Genomic DNA, 14,277 nt, shown 5'->3' on the forward strand with positions numbered 1-14,277 from the left:
AGTTAAACTCAATAAAAATTGGTGTTTAATTGCTATTTTATGAACATGCCTTTCAAGCCCTTTTGCAATACAAAGGTTTCATTCCATCTGTAGATTTTTCTATCTTTGTAACGTATTGGAGTTATTTTTTAATAAAAAGTAAAAAAAAAAAAGTGAAAAAAAAAAAAAAAAAGCCAGAGCCCTATTATGGATATCTTTTACCAGCCAACATGTCAAGATGCATGTAAAAAAAAATCTATATATAAATATAATATCTATATTTGCCCAAGGAAAACGATGTCTGCATAGTTTTCTGTCTTGTTCTAATTGCCCCTATTTTGTGTTTTGTAGCGTGATGGGCAGAAAGTTCATATCTAGTAACAATTTAATGTTTATTTCCCTTTTTATTGTGTCACTTCAGTAAATCCAAGCAGACAAAAACAAAGCTGTACATTTTAAATGGAAAATAAATTATGAGGAGCCATATGTAAAAACTGTGCTTTCAGAATCTTCTTTATTTCCAATTAAGTCACTGACTTGTTTATGAAATGCAGTAATGACTCCAGTAGAGACTGTATCATCTGTTTACAACTTACAGTATTTAAAGTGAATGGAAACAAGCTGTTCCATCCTATAACCTATATATGTATATATATTAGCACTGTGCTACCCATTATAATGTCCCTTGACCTTTATTTATATTTATTTATTTTTTTGCAAATTCTAAATTGACCTAGACTGTATTTAGACAGTGTTGCTGTTCAGCACTCTATTATCCAATATTATACTAATTTTAAGATTACAAGGATAACACTAGGTAAATAGAAATGGAAAACTATACTGGTTCATATTTTGCATCTTATCCAGAACACGGAATTTAATTATCCAGGTCTGAATTAGGGGTCAAATAGGTCTGAGGTGGAAAATGACCCAAGGTCTATTGTGAGAGGCAGATGAGCTGTGGGTGTGGCCAATGCCATGTGGGCGTGTTTACATCTACACGGTCAGCTTCACCATCTTCCTAAATATGTAAATGTATACAAATAATGTCATGATGGGCGGCCCCTATTTTATTCTGGAGCCCTGTAGCAGCATCCGCTCCATTGTCCTTCTTGCCCTAGAAAAACTTTTTTCATGGCAGCACTATACATTTTGAAGCCTATTAAATTGCTATTAGTGATATCTTGTCCAGATGTTGTATAGGTTTAATAGGACAACTAGATAAGTCAGATTCAAGGTGGCCTTAAATGCTGCAATTAGACTTTTTTAGACTGGATTGGAGATTGTGCAAATTTTTTTTCTATTGTTACCTTGATCAACATTTTATATTGGGGGCCATGAGATATTGAACTAGGGGGATGATAGATGCTGTCAGACAATAAGATCTTCTCGCCATGAATGCGCTGATGTAGCTGCCACACTCAGATGTTCAGCATCAGCATCGAAGCACAAGGATTTGGCTTTACCCCTCTATGGTCTGTGTGTGAATAAATGCGACAAACATCCAGATATATTATATATATATATATATATATATATATATTATAGTTTGTTGTATACCTGGCAGGCACTCGTCTCTAATGTGGTGGAGTGCTCCGGTGCCTTCTTTGGATGCAAATATCCCATATAGTCCATAAATAGAAGAGGCACTCATCAGACTTCGTAGATAACAATCAGAAGAAGTTTATTCCAATAATAAATAATAACAATAATAAGGAATAAACTTCTTCTGATTGTTATATACGAAGTCTGATGAGTGCCTCTTCTATTTTGGAATATATATATATATATATATATATATATATATATATATATATATATATAGACCAACTAGCAGTTGGCAAGCCTAAACCGTTCGAAAGGTATATGAATTTATTTAAATTCAGAGGTAATGTATGGACCCATACACCTAGAAACTTCGTTGGCAACATTTAATTTTTCAGAATATTGTTAATTTGAGTGTTTTTTTTGTTTGATTTCTTAACCATTGGTTAAGTTGTATGATAAATTACTTATCTGGTCCATATTTATAGGGGGGAGAAAATGAAACCCATCTTTTTTTACATTTTAATAACTGTTTATGGTAGAAATACATTGTAAACATTTACTACCTGAAGTAGCTTGACTGCAAATAATTAAGCACGCATTTGGAAATTTAATTTCCCTTTTCTACGACTTTTGTTAGGCAGACAAGTCCTCTTCAGTTTACAGAAAGGTGATCTGTCAGACATATTTGTGTGTTGCTGTTGCCACAATGTGTTCGCAGGAAATTGGATTGACCCCTTAGTGTCACAGGGACACTCCTAAAAAAAACTGGAAGAATATAGAAGTCAAATATGAATGTATTTGTATGGATGTTGGCAGTTTCCGGATGTGTTAGTAAGACTACAGTATGACATGAATTGCTATGTACATGTGTACATTTAGTATAACTATTCTATAAGACTGTGTAAGTAAACGAACCCTGGTAAAAATGACTTAACGCTGCAGAAGCCAAATATATAGCAAGCTCATTATACCAATATACAACAAACTGATGATTCCTACAGTTGTCTACAGCTGTGTGCTGCTGGGAAGTCAGGTTAAGCATCACTGGATCTGTTGGAGAATGTAGTAAGGCACTAGCTCAAGTCGCTCAGTTTGTCTGGAAGAGGAAGCTCTGTGTGAGATCTTAGTTTCCTCTAATGAAAAATTCCTTTACAAATACAGTCTGATGCCTTTCTTGTTTATTGGTGTCACTCATTCTTGTCCGACTCCTTTGTACTGTTGCGTGCGGCCCTCCTCTCCAAGGCTAGCTGAATGTCCAGCTCCCGCAACTGCTTCAGGAAGCCACGGTTGGGAAGAATACAGCGGTGTTTTAGAACCTGTGCAGCTGCATCAACAATTGTCATTTTCTCATAGATCATCAGGTATGCCAGAACAAGAGATGCAGAACGACTGCGCCCCATAGCGCAGTGCACCAACACTTTATCTGTGTAAAAAAAAAGAGGTTTGTTATACAGTACACTTTTTTATGGATGATTTGGGAGTAAAGGTGGCAGATATTCTGAAAAACATTGGCATGCTCGGGCGAGGCTAAGGACCGTCAAGAACGCAGTTTCCTTGGCCTCACAAGGCGGTGTGCACCTTTGCCTATATTTATAATTCCTAAGGATAGAATATGCTAAGCATAACATACACAATCCATACTGAATCCGTCTTATAGTACTGTACTTTGTAGCAGGTGCTCCTCAACCTGTGTGTATTTCTGGCACTCATTGGTGTCCATTTACGAAGATGGGAGTTCTATTGAAGATGGTATTTTGCTATTATCTTCTAGAAGGTGCTACATAAATAAGTAGAATCTGATGGGCAACATCCCTTCTCAAATAGAATTCCATCTTAGTAAATTTACCCCACTGAGTTCCATCCTCAAACACTTTTCAAAGTAATAAAAAAAAAAAAAGAAATTTGTTGCATAAGTCAGTCAGGAAGCGGAGAGACTGAGCAGCCAAGTACCAGAAAGGTGTATCTCTGTAATCTGACCTCTCGCCTCCACCAAAGGCTGTCACTGAAACCTTCTGACACTGAAGGTGAGTTCAAAGTAGGGAATGACCCATAAAGAAAAGTAATTTATTTTTCTTACTTTCACTATGTTCATTGCTGTAAAGTAAATTAAATGTTCGCATAAAAAATCCCATATAACACGCATGATTCCTTGGCATGATGGTAGGGGCAGTATCTATGCTGAGGATTTGCTGGCATTTATGGGGGGGGGGGGGAGGGGGGTGTATTACCGTATTTGCTCCTTATCACTCTGTGGAAACGCCATGTATTTTCTGCAGCATGTATGTGTGCAGTGTAAGTATTAAGGCTGCACTGCTTGTAGTGGTAATTGGATGCCTGTACATTTCATTGAACTACAGTTCAGTGCTCTGTACTTTAGAATAATTAAAGTTAGTGCCCTTTACTTAAGGTTGCAAAAATATTTAGATTTGCCATGTATCTTTCGACCTATTATGTCTCAACACAACACAATCAGTCAACACACGAAAAGGTTGACATGAGTTTTCATGATTTTTTTTCTTTTCATTTCTTGGACTTTTTTACTCGCCCGGTGTTCTTGCGTACGCTACCGTAATGAAATCGCATCGCATGGGCCGTTTTAGTGCCGTGCGATGCGATTTTTTTAATGTAATTTATTCACTGCTCTGTTGGCCCCAGGGGATCGCATCGCATCGCACTTCCAGCAAAATCTTTATAGGGTGCGATGCCATGCCATTAGCTATACACTTGTGAGGTTTTAGTCGAACACACACACACACACACACACCCCCCCCCCCCCAGTATCCACGCCACCCCGAAGTGTGGTGAGCGCAGCGGAATGCATCCTCCCAACCTTTTCATACCCCACTATCCACGTTGGCGTGGAGTTGATTTTATATAGTGTGGCGAGCCACCGAGCCCGAAGCGTGGCGAGCGGATGCGGAATACATGTAAAGTAATCTGCATCCTCTCGCCACGCTACGGGCTCGGTGGCTCGCTGCGCTCGCCACACTATGTAATATCAACTCCACGCCGACGTGGATAGTGGGGGTATGAAAAGGTTGGGAGGACGCATTCCGCCGGCCCTCGCGGGGCTTGCTGCACTCGCCATGCTTTGGGGTGGGGGGGTGACTAAAGCCTCATTGTATGTCATACAAAAGTGTATAGCTATTGGCATGGCATGGCATTGCACCCTATAAAATCGGATGCGATTTTGCGGGAGATGCCAAGCGATCCCCCGGGGCCAACAGAGCAGTAAATAAATGACATTAAAAAATCGCATCGCACGGCACTAAAATGGCCGATGCGATTTTAGTACGGAGAATAGCCCTGTATGCAAATAGAGTACTGGGTGCCCTGCTAGGAAACAAGTACCCCTTTTTTTTATATTGTTTTTTTATTTTTTTTAAAGTGCCTTTACTTGACCTAAATAGGCTCTTATACCCATTTTTCATGTACCCCTAATTTTGAGTGCATTTATTTTTCAGTGTTTAAAAAGAAAAAATCCGTATTGTACCCATTTAAAACTTTTTAAGTAGCCAAAATATTATGCACTTTAATAAACTCCTATACTGTTACTGTTATCCTATGTTACTTTGCTATTTTGGGGAGTATAGGCTCGTTCCCTTTTTTTCACCTCCACTTTTTATTGGTTGACACATGGCAGGTCCCCCATTTTCTAATAGGATAGGTAGATAAACGTGATCGCACATCCCAATGTCAAACTTTTTAAGCGATTCGCAATCACGGGTATAGATTCGGCAGCTAACTTACTGTCGGGGCTGCTGGTCAATGCTGTATGGATAAATTTAGCTGCTGAGTAGAAGAACTGGCTGAGGTTGAATTTGGGTAGATCCTCTGCTTCTACTCCATGGTACTCCACTGTCATATCACTGTAATACTCTTCTCCCGTGTCCACATTCCATCGGCCATGTGCTGCATTCAAAATGTGAGTGAATCCACTTTTCTCTAAGCCGTAGCGGTCCAGGGCAGTCTTCCTGGGAAAACAACAGTAGAATAAGTAACTTGTACTTCTTAAATGTTCCCCATAACTACAAACCGTAATGTTCGTGATGTGATATTTAGAAGAAAATCTGAGTTAAAGGGACGCTTCATAGACTATGGTGTTGATAATCCTTTTTTGTTACATTCATATAGAGCTGCATTGCACTTTATACAAACAGGCGGCAGACCGGTACGACCAGTGCAGATAATATTCTGCCCCAGTTAAGTGTTTATCCATCCAAAAATTAAGTTGCATAGAATTTGACAGCAGATGAGAACCATTTGGCCCATCCAGTCTGCCCAATATGTAGCAACAGCTCTTTCCTCAGTGTAGGAGGAGGACTGCCTGCACTGGGCCCTTTCCCTCTGCTGCCACTGGTGGTCCCCGCCAATACCTGTCCCCACTGCCGCCGCTCCACCCCAGACTCTATGGGCAACCGAAACAGCCCATAGAGGCATCCTGGAAAAGATGTAACACCTTCTAATGGGACTGCCTTGGGTGACTGGCAGGTCAGACATCTAATAGAAAGTACCTGCCAGTCGCAGTGAAGCCAGTGCAGTCTTAAGGCCCCCACACACCATCCAATTTTGGCACTTTGGGCCGATAACCGGGCAAAATCGCAGGTGTGTGACATCCGATCCGATGCGTGGTACCGTGCGCATTGGACTGAATCAGGGAGGTCGGACGGTCAACACATAAGATCACGTCCGACCTCCCTGTATATATGCCCAACCAGGAGAGCAGTGGGGCGGGCGGCAATCATCTGTGGGACGCCGGAGCGGGCGGCGAGTGCTTTCACTAGCAGGCGGCGAGTGCTAACCTGGCCGGTCGGTGATTAAAGATATCATCAGCGGGACGGGCAGTAAAATAACCTGTCAAATTACTGGCTGTTCTCTGATTGGCTGGATTTGACAGGTTATTTTAAAAATCTAATATCCTCCACTGCACTGCCCATCCCGCTGATGATATCTTTTATAACCGCCCAGCCAGGTCAGCACTCGCCACCCACTAGTGAAAGCACTCGCCACCTGCTAGTGAAAGCACTCAGAACCCACTGCACTCCCCAGCGTCCCGCAGATGATGATCACCGCCCGCTGCAGCTCCCCGTTACATGTGATAAATCGGCCTAATGTATGGGGACCTTTAAGGTGCCCATACACGGTACAATTATTGTATACAATATCGCAGCTCATCGTATCGCATAGGTAATGCAATGAGATGAGATGAAATCTAGTACCAAAAGTACATGCTGCACATACTTTTTGTGCTATGCGATGTGTGACGGGAGTGTGCATCTCATCGCACCCAGCAATTGTGCAGTGTATGGGCACCTTTACACAGTGCATCTGGCATCACTTATTCATAGCACAATTATGTATTTTACCTTGGGGGGATTTTCTGCTTACTGAATTCACCTTTACTGTAATTTGCTTGCATTGAAATTGCTTTCTTCAATTCATACTGTATGTGTTATGTATAAAGCCCAGGAAATATACAGTTAATCGAAACTTAAATTACTTTTTTTTTTTCTTTTGGGACTCACTAGAAGACGATGTTAGATCATAATTTTGCACTTACATAAAAAGCCTGGACCTGGGTATGTAGTAAGTGATTTATCATTCTAAAGGTGCCCACAGACGCATCGATCCCAGCGTGCGTTCTGTGCTTAACTAGCACACATAGCATCACATCGTATGCCTTGTGCATGCGATGCTATGCGATAAAAAGCTAGTACAAAAAGTATGTGCAGCACATACTTTTTGTGCTGTGCGATGAGGTGCCGCGGGAGCGTGCACCCCATCGCATAGCATCGCACCGCCGGGATCGGTGCGTGTGTGGGCACCTTAAAGGTGCCCATACATGTTACAATTATTGTATACAATATTGTATACAATATCTCATCTCATATCGGTTTTTCGATGAGATCAGATGAGATGAGATCTAGTACAAAAAGTATGTGCAGCACATACTTTTTGTACTAGATCTCATCTCATCTGATCTCATCGCAAAACTGAGATGAGATGTGATATTGTATACAATATTGTATACAATAATTGTAACGTGTATGGGCACCTTAATGCGGATCAGAACGATATATCCTATGCATCGCCTAGTGCAGTGGTAGCCAACCCTAGCCCTCGAGAGCTACCAACAGTTCACATTTTCCAGACAACCTAGCTGCTGCACTCATTAATCTCTGACACATTTTAAAAGATACACAGATGGAGCTACTTAGCTCACTTGTGATTCTGTGAGGAGACCTGCACAACATGCACTGTTGGTAGCTCTCGAGGACTAGGGTTGGCTACCCCAGGCCTAGTGTGTACCTGTGATCGCGCATGCCCAGCTGTTGTTCCCTGATGCTGTGGATTACATACGGCATGATGCAACGATACATTGTGCAGTGTGTACAAAATTGCAGTGCATAATTACATTGTGCTGCCCCTGTCGGCTTGGACACACCCAGTGCTGAGAAGTTTGCATCATTGCGTGTGTTTTTAACACCACCAGCCGCTCATCCTCATTCCATGTGGTATCTATTTTTTTAAATGCTTTTTGAGCTGCTATGGAGGGCCTGATTCAGAGCTGTGTGCCATTTGTAATTACAATTTTCTGGGCTACACAAAAGTAAGAATGTGCTGCAGCCGCTCAGTAATGCACTTGTGTACACATTTGCAGCCTGTATGCAAAAATGGGCATTGAGGTTAAGAGTAAACCTATGGCTACGTAGACTAGACACATTAGTAGCAGCACTGATGCCATGTGTTTGCCCGTATGATCTGACAGCAGATACACACCCCAGAAACGGCCATGACACTCCTGCATTTTTTTCAACCACCTCAAAATGCCTTTCAATCACTTTTACATGAAATACTCACTCACAGCACACATTTTTTTTTTCAGTCAAGTAAAAAAGTTCTCACCGGAGAACACTGGCCATGACAGATCACTTAGCAGACAGTGCTGTGCAGCGCTGTGTGCTGAGCGCTCTACATTGCTCAGATCGCTCAGCAAAATCTCTAGGTGTGTAGGCCCCATAACATTGAGGTGTAGATTTTATTAAGCGCATAGAATACACATATTTGCATTTAGTCTTGTTGTGAAATCCGTGGTCTCTGGCACGTTGGCTAGATTGCCTTAGCCAAGAGAACTAAGCAGTTTCATTCTATTTTCTGGAAATTCAAACTCTTCTGGAAATAAGCATGGTATCAATTTGTTTTGGGTACGGAGTTATTACTGTTACTGATGTGTTACCTGTCCAAAAAGTGTCAAAGGTGAAGGGATTAATGTTAAATAAGGAAGAACAACAGCAGTTCTACAGTCCATCTGCATGAATCCTAGGCATGCTGTCTGTCACTGCGTTTGTTCTCTTAGGCAGTACAAATTTGTTTTCAACATGGGAAAAACCATGTGCACTGCAGGTGGGGCAGATGTAACATGTATAGAGAGAGTTGCATTATTTTTACACTGCTATTTAGATTTCAGTTTCAACACACCCCACCCAAATCTAACTCTTTGCACATGTTACATCTGCCCCACCTGCAGTGCACATGGTGTTGCACATTTTGATTACTAATTTGTACTGCAATCAGATCTGAATAAGGGCCACAATACAAATCAATGCATCTCCCAACCTTGCATTTAAAAAAAAAACCATAGTTGTGTATCCTTCTCTAGTATGCAACTCGTGATGATTATACTCACTCATCTCCAATGTACAGGTTGGGGAATACTTCATTTACATGGGTGAACTTGGCTGCTCCATGCCAAAAAAGTCTTTCCAGCTCAAATGCCCCAGGGGTGCTGTACCCAGTATCTGGGTCTACAGCCACGGCAGCATAGGCATTGCGTTTCTTCAGGCTGGTAGTGTCCGCCGGCATCCTCGCTTGGGCAACTGACATGGCACTGAGATCCCGTGGTCCCTAATCAGAACAAAAGACACATTAGATAGAGAGCCAGGACTTTGGCAATAGCAGGTTTGGCGTACGGTCTGCTTTTTGCGATGCCATGCCCAATAAAATGGTAAGAGCAGTCTAATGATGGCCATGGATGGGCGCGCTTTGTCATCATTTTGTTTAAATACTAAAATAAGAATACATCGTACTAAGCAGATACTAGTAACTTGTATACACTCATATACATGACCGTTCTACATTTATTTTTTACTAAATATTTGTACCTAAGATCTCTGATTTACCTTCTTTATGGTGATTTTTAAAATCTTATTACTAATGCCCTCTGGTGTTCTGGGGGTTAATTCCCCCTCCGTTTCAGCACCCAAGGGGCATTACTAATTTGATTGAGCAGTTCTCAAGGTGCCTGCACACGAAGAGATGTGTGCTCGATGCGTTTTGTACTAGATCACATCGCATCTAGTTCCTATCGCATGCAATACGCTAGAACAGCGTGCGATTTGAACTAGATGCAATCTAATACGAAAAGTACTGCATGTACATATGCGATGCGTGGGCACATCACAAGCCCATAGAAGCACTGTGCGAATTACATGCGATGTAAAAGTTTTCCCCCTTTTTCAAATGCTTCCTGTCCGCAGAGAATGTATCAGAGACGATACCTAACAGTCGCATTATGCGTAAGAGGCTGCACAAGTAGGAAAGGTTCAGTGCACTTTGACCTTCAGGTTGTTGTTTTTTATGGGTTTATACAGTAAGTGAGCTATAATTATTTTTTTAATAGTACTTTTTATTACTTATGTATTATCTGGGCTCCCATGTTAAATGCACCCCATTTTTTCATACCCCTACTATCCAACTACGCATGGAGTTGATTCTATATAGTGTGGCGAGGGCAGAGAGCCACCGGTTCCCGAAGCGTGGCAGGCAGACGCGGTCTCATAAGAAAAACGGGAGCCCAGATATTACATAAGTACCTTAAGTTTTTTTTAAAGTTTGCACAGAAAAAAAAGAAATAGACATGTAGCAAGAAAACAAATAGTATACACAAATAACATTACTTAAGATTACACGATAAACGAACAGTCAAAGTCCGGAAGGATTGCTTACGATGCATACTTTACATCTAACATTGGTGGCTGATATAGGATTTACGCTTTGGTTTGGAGTAGTATAGAGCATTTATTATTGATATTTCTACTTGGTTGGTAAGTGAGCAATAATAGTAGTTTTCCTTGAGTGAAGCTTTGGCTTTGCTCCGTGCGCTAACACCTGTCTTGAATTCCCTTTCACCTGTAAGGTACTTCTACTATCTCAGTGATGAGTCAGACCTGATCGCTCATCTCTGTGAGTAGAGAGCTGCCGCCCAGACATAGAGAAAACCCGCCCTGTGTAAATCTGTGAATTGCCATCTGATATCCGGTTGTTCATCTATACACAATTCATTCACCACCAAATGGTTTTTCCAGACTATGTAAATAAGAGTATGTCTGACCCTTCCACAACCCTGCGACTGAGAGGCCAGTCCTGATGTCACAGACTCGCCCTGTATAACGCCTGGTCACGCCCGTGTTTCTTCTGACACTCCCAGAAAACGACCGGTTACCACTCCCCAAACTGGACCTTTCTGTCCGTCAAATTGTGATGGGATTGCGATGAGATATTTTCACTATTTCTATAGTGTTTTTGGCTCATGCATGCTACGATCTGTACGAATGCGCGATCATTTGATAATCGAACGGATTGTGAACTCAGACATCAGCAATCAACTCTGAATCAGGCCCTCAATGGCTTTCCTAGTGCTATGTGAAGGTCCATCTGCTGGCTGCTTGGCCACACAAACAATTGAATCTTGGAATTAATGCACTATTGCCCTGAGAAGAGTTAACCTATCATAGACTGTGAATGGGAATGAAAACAATGAACCCTGGATAGTGCAGATAGAGAACAAGAAGGTTTAGTGCAGTCTAGAGGAGCACGCGATGTGACTGTAAGGGGAGTTGGGAAGGAGTAGGGGGCATGTGTAAAGATGGATAAACACCTATACAATCGATGGCCCGATACCAAGTGAATGCCCCGCCAAATGTATAGGTGTGTAAACCGTTTCATAGCAGGAGCGCTAGCCAATATAAGGGTTATACTGCTCCTGCAATGATAGGAATTGGGAAATTGTATCTTATGTGCTGTTTAATACCCCTTTCACACTGTAGCTCCTAAACGGTAAATTGACGTTTTTCTAGCCTTTTAAAACAGGTAGAGCTGCAGTGTGAAAGCTCCAGGGTGCTACCGGTATTTGTTAAACGGTTAAAAATCAGTGTCCTACCCATTTCAGAGCCATTTTTTGGCTCTATTTCTATGGCTTGAAACTTGTTCCTGGGGGGTTAAACGGGTTGAATGTGTGAATGGTAATAAATGTTATTTTAAACTGTTTTCACCTGCAATGTGAAAGTGGTTTAGTGTCTCAGACCTGTTTTAAATACAGTTTTGGATTACTGGGTCTTAAACATGTTAAGGCAATGGGAAAGCTGCATTATATATATCATTCCAATCTCACAGAAGCCCATTAAACACTGAGCTATTTATTACCCAGTGTGTACAGGCCCAGTGAGGGGAGCCGTCAGGCCTTAATGTACAGGGAAGGTACATTCACACCTCAGGCTTGCGGTCAGGCCTTAATGTACAGGGAAGGTACATTCACACCTCAGGCTTGCAGTCAGGCCTTAATGTTCAGGGAAGGTACATTCACACCTCAGGCTTGCGGTCAGGCCTTAATGTACAGGGAAGGTACATTCACACCTCAGACTTGCTTGGTAATTTTACTCAGCCTGTTACATAACCTGGACAAAATAAATTACCAAAATGATTTGCATAGTGTTCAGCAGGGGCTCCTGCAATAATGTTTTAGTTTTACTGTTAGGAACCCCCACAAAATAGAAGGAACAAGTAAAGTTTTTAAAGGTTGTCTTGTAAAGTTTAAAGGTAAGTCTTCAATCTTAAAGGTTGGAAGCAACTGGAGTACTGAAGTCAAGTGGGGTGATTAACAAGGCACTAAGTATAACTTCAGCTTAATAAACTCTAGTGCAGGAGACATCGGGAGCCAAATACATGCTTGAGAGCAGATGCTTCATATGCAAATGTTCAGAAAGTGAAGTCAAAATCATATTACAGCTGTGTACACACGGTGCGATTTGGTCGCTGAGCGATTTTGACTTAAAATCGCTCAGCAATATATTGCTCAGTGTACTGGCAATATCTCAGCAATATATTGCTCAGTGTACTGTTTTCATCAGCGACCAGTGATTTTGGCTGAAAATTGCAAGCTCTCTACATAATTTTGACTACAAATCGCTGGTGCCCAGTGCATTGTGCACCAGCGACCAGCAATTTTTAGCCATAATCGGAGGAGCTCCTGCGACCAATGACCATGAAGGGTTGGCCGCGTGAGCTCCCGGTGATTTATCTCCCACATGAAATCACTGGCAATATATAATTTTAAGGCGGATCCAATTTGGTGTGAGCAGCTTGCTGCACTTACGGTACCAATGGTATTTTCACACCACTGGTGTGTTTGAGTTTGGTGCATTACATCCGGTATAGCAATAAGACATCATTGAACCCTTTCAGAAATGTGCTGATGGTGCATATGAGCATTTTGGGTTTGCCCTGGACTGCAGACAATAATACAGAAAGTCTCTTGTGCTCTTGCTGATTCACTGGGTGCATAGGAATTCTATCATAACAGTATAACACAATGTTTCTGGGCATGTACATTTTTTGCCAACTAAAAAGCGCGAGATGCATAAATCATGCCACACTTGTGTTTCTTAGTCGCCGCATTTCTTGAGTTTTATAATTCATTAACAGCTGCTTAGTGTAATATCTAGTTATGTATGTTCGTTACCAGATATGCACACAGGACTCCCCATTCTGCTGATCAGTAAAGATCTTGTTCAGGTCAAGTGACCCGAGAATCCTTCAATAAGAACTTGGAGTGTAATTTCAGTCTTTACAAGCAAATGAAACTCTGTTCTCCTTCTTGCCCGGCTGTCTGACCCTTGACATCATGTTACAGCAGCTGAATTTTACTTTTGACAATTTCCTTTTATTGACACTGAACATTTTGTTAAACCTGATACTTGTACCTTCTTTTTTTTAATTGGTTTAATTGTATTAGGTTATCAAAATATGGCAATAAGAGACAATTCACAATGGAGAATAACAAGACCCAACAATCAATAAAAAGTTATATATTACATATATATTATATATGTCAGTTTAAGCAACAATAATATTAGTAAGGATGATACTAACCCCAAATAGACAAAATCATTGTCCCCAAGCAAAAGTCTAAAGGCCCATACACACTGGGTGACTTTAAGCTGAAAGACACTCAAAACAGCAGGTTTGAGCGGCTTTCAGCTCAAAGCCGCCCAGTGTGTATGGCCTGGCGATGAGCAGTGAGCGCTGCTGCACGCTCCCGCAACATCGCTGGGATAGCAGTTATACCAGCAGATGAGCGGCTTTCAGGATGGCTTTGCATAGCGCTCCTCTATGCAACACTGTCCTCCTCCCCCCCCCCCCCCCCTCCGTCGTAGTTGGACAGGGGGGAAGCCACTTAATGTGTATGCACTGAGCGGCTTTCCCCGCAGCGATGAACGCGATCATCGCTGTCCATACACACTGGGCATAGTCTCCCATTGTGTTTGGACCTTAAAGGTGCCAACACATGGTGCGAATCTCGGATACATTTTTTACTTTTTTTAGTTACATAAGGCCAGGAAGTCTTGTTGTATACACTGAGACAATGGATCGGCGGTCCAGCTGATTCGCGACCTATCTGCATACTCACTTAAC

The 14,277-nt window shown here is 41.7% G+C and overlaps 1 protein-coding gene across 4 annotated transcripts in view; it reads right to left on the reverse strand.

Moving 5' to 3' along the window:
- Positions 1-1,759: 1,759 nt before the first annotated feature.
- DUSP29 (dual specificity phosphatase 29) overlaps positions 1,760-14,277 on the reverse strand; it is a 52,955-nt gene continuing 40,437 nt past the window's right edge. For all 4 annotated transcript variants that reach the window (XM_083146217.1, XM_083146214.1, XM_083146215.1 and 1 more), the window contains exons 2-4: positions 9,215-9,432; positions 5,278-5,501; positions 1,760-2,950 (exon numbers count right to left, since the gene is read on the reverse strand). In XM_083146217.1, coding sequence (XP_083002343.1) covers positions 2,715-2,950; positions 5,278-5,501; positions 9,215-9,411 — 657 coding nt within the window. In that variant the 5' untranslated portion in view covers positions 9,412-9,432 and the 3' untranslated portion in view covers positions 1,760-2,714. The remainder of the gene's footprint in view (positions 2,951-5,277; positions 5,502-9,214; positions 9,433-14,277) is intronic.

This window comes from Crinia signifera, chromosome 6 (genome assembly GCF_055691185.1).
Source record: "Crinia signifera chromosome 6, ASM5569118v1, whole genome shotgun sequence".
In the NCBI taxonomy this organism is placed as follows: domain Eukaryota; kingdom Metazoa; phylum Chordata; class Amphibia; order Anura; family Myobatrachidae; genus Crinia; species Crinia signifera.